The sequence below is a fragment of the Nerophis lumbriciformis genome, linkage group LG16, assembly GCF_033978685.3.
Source record: "Nerophis lumbriciformis linkage group LG16, RoL_Nlum_v2.1, whole genome shotgun sequence".
NCBI lineage: Eukaryota > Metazoa > Chordata > Actinopteri > Syngnathiformes > Syngnathidae > Nerophis > Nerophis lumbriciformis.
Window position 1 is genome coordinate 45,997,099 of NC_084563.2, and position 4,280 is coordinate 46,001,378.

General features: G+C 37.2%; 1 protein-coding gene across 1 annotated transcript; it reads left to right on the forward strand.

Annotated features, from left to right (window-relative positions):
- Positions 1-2,621: 2,621 nt before the first annotated feature.
- LOC133617449 (type-2 ice-structuring protein-like) lies at positions 2,622-3,786 on the forward strand. Its single transcript, XM_061977406.1, has 7 exons — positions 2,622-2,664; positions 2,722-2,845; positions 2,939-3,051; positions 3,139-3,255; positions 3,322-3,430; positions 3,537-3,611; positions 3,701-3,786. The coding sequence occupies exons 2-6, from the start codon at positions 2,791-2,793 to the stop codon at positions 3,602-3,604; spliced, it is 462 nt and encodes a 153-aa protein (XP_061833390.1). The 5' UTR covers positions 2,622-2,664; positions 2,722-2,790; the 3' UTR covers positions 3,605-3,611; positions 3,701-3,786.
- Positions 3,787-4,280: the final 494 nt, after the last annotated feature.

The following is a 4,280-nucleotide window of genomic DNA, read 5'->3' on the forward strand; positions in this document are numbered from 1 at the left end:
TTTTCAGCCGGAGCTGGAGGCCACGCCCCCTCTAGCTCCATGCACCTGAGTGAGGACAGCCTTTTCTTTATGACAACAGGGTGACAAGAATTAAATCATCCAGACTAGAGATACATTGTATTATTATGTTTATCTTACCTAAAAAGAAATATATTTATTCATTTAAAAAAAAAAAAACATTTTTACTATATTTTGCTAAAAACATCAAAATTAATTGTATTTTTATTTGTATTTTTTCTGACTCCTTATTACATCCAACCATAGAATTATACATTAAAATAAACATATTTGAAATAATTAATTTTAAATTATCATAATAATTCATTTAAAATGACCATATTTAATTATTAAAATAATTGCTTGTTTATCAACAACTTTAGCATTTTATTCATTACATTTTGAAGCTCTCAGAAGCCAAGTTATGTTATATTCCTTAATATTTATTTATGCGAGTTTGAAGTATCATTTATCTAAACACAGTTTTGTTTGCATACTTTCAGGATGTACATATATATATATATATATATATATATATATATATATATATATATATATATATATATATATATATATATGTATATGTACGTATGTATATATATATGTATGAAATACTTGACTTGGTGAATTCTAGCTGTCAATATACTCCTCCCCTCTTAACCACGCCCCCCTCAACCACGCCCCCGTCCCGACCACGCCCCCCACGCCCCCACCTCCCGAAATCAGAGGTCTCAAGGTTGGCAAGTATGGATATAACAGATGACAAAGAGTTGCTTTTGGCTTGGTTTGTACGGTAAACAACGACCAGTTTTGCTAGATAAAAGTATTTTACACATTGTTTTGGTGTGGTTATGGCCGACAAACAATTTCGCTAAATAAAGGGACTGATGGAATTCCTGTCCTCCTTAAAGTGTCTCCGCAGACGTTACAATAATTTAAGTGTTGACAAACATTGTTTTATCTGTTGTGGCCGCCTTTCGTCACCTGTTACTCACAGTTGCATTGCAATATCATACAAAACAAATGATTTGTTTCTTTTGTTTAGAGTGGGATTTGATTTTGTGCGCGGCGTAGATTTGCTGTGCGCAGAGGACGCGTGAGCAGTGCGCAGGTGCGCACCTTAGAGGGAACGTTGCTCTCAATTATAAACAAAGCAAAACTATACCTCAATGAAAATGCACTCCGTACTCTATACTGCACCTTGGTACTGTCATACCTTACATACTGTGTTGAAGTATGGCGGAATACTTACCACAACACAATTCATCCTCTGATCATATTACAGAAAAGAGCAGTGCGGATCATTCACAACGTTGGTTATTTAGAACATACTCATAATCTGTTTATGCATTCCAAGTTGCTCAAATTTGATGACCTTGTTAAATATAATACATTAATAATCTTATATAAAGCATTTAACAAATGATTGCCGCCTAATCTACAACGTTTTTTTATAAGACGAGTGCAGGCTCATAACTTGAGAGCCTTTGGATATTTCTCATTGCCGAGAGCTCAAACCACTCGTAAACGTTTTCTGTGTGTCTGTATGCGGAGTAAAACTATGGAACAAACTGGACTTACAACACAAGCAATGCCAAACTATTAATCCATTTAAACTATTATACAAACATGGGGTCTGGTTCAAATATAGAGATGAGGGTCTTTAATTTGACCTGCTGCTGTACTCTGTCTCAAAGTGTTATCATGTGCTCAATGTGTCCTTACCATTATTGCTATGTTGTCTATTACCATTGTTGCTATGTTGTCTATTACCATTATTGCTATGTTGTCTATTACCATTATTGCTATGTTGTCTATTACCATTATTGCTATGTTGTCTATTACCATTATTTGCATTTTGTCTATTACCATTATTGCTATGTTGTCTATTACCATTATTGGCATTTTGTCTATTACCCTTATTGCAATGTTGTCTATTACCATTGTTGCTATGTTGTCTATTACCATTGTTGCTATGTTGTCTATGACCATTGTTGGTATGTTGTCTCTTACCATTATTGCTATGTTGTCTATTACCATTATTGCTATGTTGTCTATTACCATTGTTGGCATTTTGTCTATTACCAATGTTGGTAGATTCATTATTCCTACATTGTTGATACAAATTATTGTTACAGTGTAATAATTATTGTTACCTGTGGTAATGCCACTATGATACAACATGTGTATTATAATCCTTGAACAAAGTAAGAGTGAAAGTCATGTGAATAATCACTGAATGGAGAACTGGGGGTGGGATTAAATAAATTACCTTTTTCCCACTCTCTTTCAGGCAAAACTGGGCAATCATGCATTACATACTGTACATTACCTTTTGCACTATATTAATTTATATTATAATGTGTTGTCAACTTTGTACTGTCATTGCCTGAAATAAATGGGAAAAAAAAAGAATCCTCAGTACTTTGTGTTATTTACACAAACATTTACGGTCTATCTCATGTTTGTTCAAGAATATGATTCGATATTTGTATGGAATAATACATAGTGGGATGCACTTTGGTTTGTTGATGGAGCTCAAAGTCTAGTTGAAAGAAAACACTGCAATAAATAAACGGGCAGCTTTTGAAGGTTGACTGACAGCATATAAGAGCAGCTCTTGTTCATGATCTCTACACAGAAGCAAGAAGGAGCTCTCACCTGCAGGTTTGTACTCACATGCTTTTTGCCTTCTCTCTCATGCAGATTGTGATGACTCAGCAGCTCTTTTGTGCGACTTCCAAGGTTTCCCAGTTCGTCGTCTTCAACCTCTACACCATCTTCCTGGCTAAGATGCTGACTGTGACTTTAGTTCTTTGTGCAATGGTGGCACTGGCTACAGCTGACGGTGAGCACCAAAAGACCAAGTGTGCTTCTACAGGATTGACACACAGAAACAGACAAGCGTTGACAGTCACTGGTTCTTGTTTGTCCACTCTAGATGCAGCTGCAGATGCCGAACTTTTTGCGTCACAGTGTCCAGCCAACTGGAAAAAACACAACAACCGATGTTTCTACTTTGAATCCTCCACCAAGAACTGGGTTGATGCTGAGGTGGGTATCATTATTTCATGCTTTTAGAAAGCCGCTCTGTTGGTTTGGTGTGTAAGAGACGTGTCTCTCTGGCTCTACCCGCTGCAGACACAATGCCAGACCATGGGTGGGAACCTTGCATCGATACACCAGAATGACGAGCATAATTTCCTTCAGACCTTGACTCAGTCAGAAGCATGGATTGGAGGCTCAGATTGCCAATCGGTAAAATACATTTGCCTACATTTGTTTTGTGTGTTTTGAGGCTAACATGATTCACCACTTGTACAGGCTGGAAGCTGGCTTTGGAGTGATGGTACAGGCGTGTCCGGAACTTTCTGGTGTCCACAAAAACCAGACAACACACAAGCAGAGTGCTGTCTGAAGACCAACACTCAAAGTAGATCACAGTATTTCATGACTGATTTAAGATGTGATCTTAAATGCCGGCCAATCTCAGTCAATACATTTGTTAAAAAGAGATGACATTTTCTTTTTGACAACAGTCGGCAAATGCTGGGATGACACCGCCTGTGACACACTACTGCCATTTGTGTGTGCAAAGTCTCTTTAGACTGCAGGTATGTACAGTGACACTGTTTTGTTGCAGTCTCGTGCATATTCAAACTCTCTTTTTTATCAAAAGGCTGACCTGGACCCATGCAAGCAGAAGACTATGGATGGATGGATATTTACCAACTGGAGAATATAACACAGACATCCTTTCATACATGTAATAAACATATTGAGTATTGACATGTGCATTTTGAATTGTTGTTTTTTTTACAAATATTTACACACCTAATTTTGACCTGCATCGTCCAATCGTCACGTGCACAGAAAAGGTAATAGACACAGGCCTAGTATGTTCATGATGGACAGGTGGTACATTAGGAGAATTTTCTAGCAGCAATATTTAATGTCCTGAGTATTTGCTCCTTCGCCGGAAAAAAAAGAGCTTATGAGTCATGGACCTTGGCCTCAGTATTTGAAGTTAATGTTAACCAATGCTTCCCATCCAATCTGGTTGAGTTTAACAGGTACTGCAAAGAGGAATGGTTGAAACCGCTCAAAGATAGGTGTGCCAAGTTTGTGCCATCGTATTCAAAAAGATTCCAGGCTGTAATTTCTGCCAATGGTGCATCAACAAAGCATCGCGCAAAGGCTGTACATGTCAATCAATTTTTCATTTTTTTCATTTCATTTTTATTTATCACCTTCATTGATGTGCATCTTTGATCGATAGACAA

Bases quoted from the DNA above. Each gene is read 5' to 3' on its own strand.
- LOC133617449 (XM_061977406.1), top strand. From the start codon at position 2,791: ATGCTGACTGTGACTTTAGTTCTTTGTGCAATGGTGGCACTGGCTACA. The intron at 2,846-2,938 runs GTGAGCACCAAA...TGTCCACTCTAG, and splicing joins GGCACTGGCTACAGCTGACG to ATGCAGCTGCAGATGCCGAA. The intron at 3,052-3,138 runs GTGGGTATCATT...TACCCGCTGCAG, and splicing joins AGAACTGGGTTGATGCTGAG to ACACAATGCCAGACCATGGG.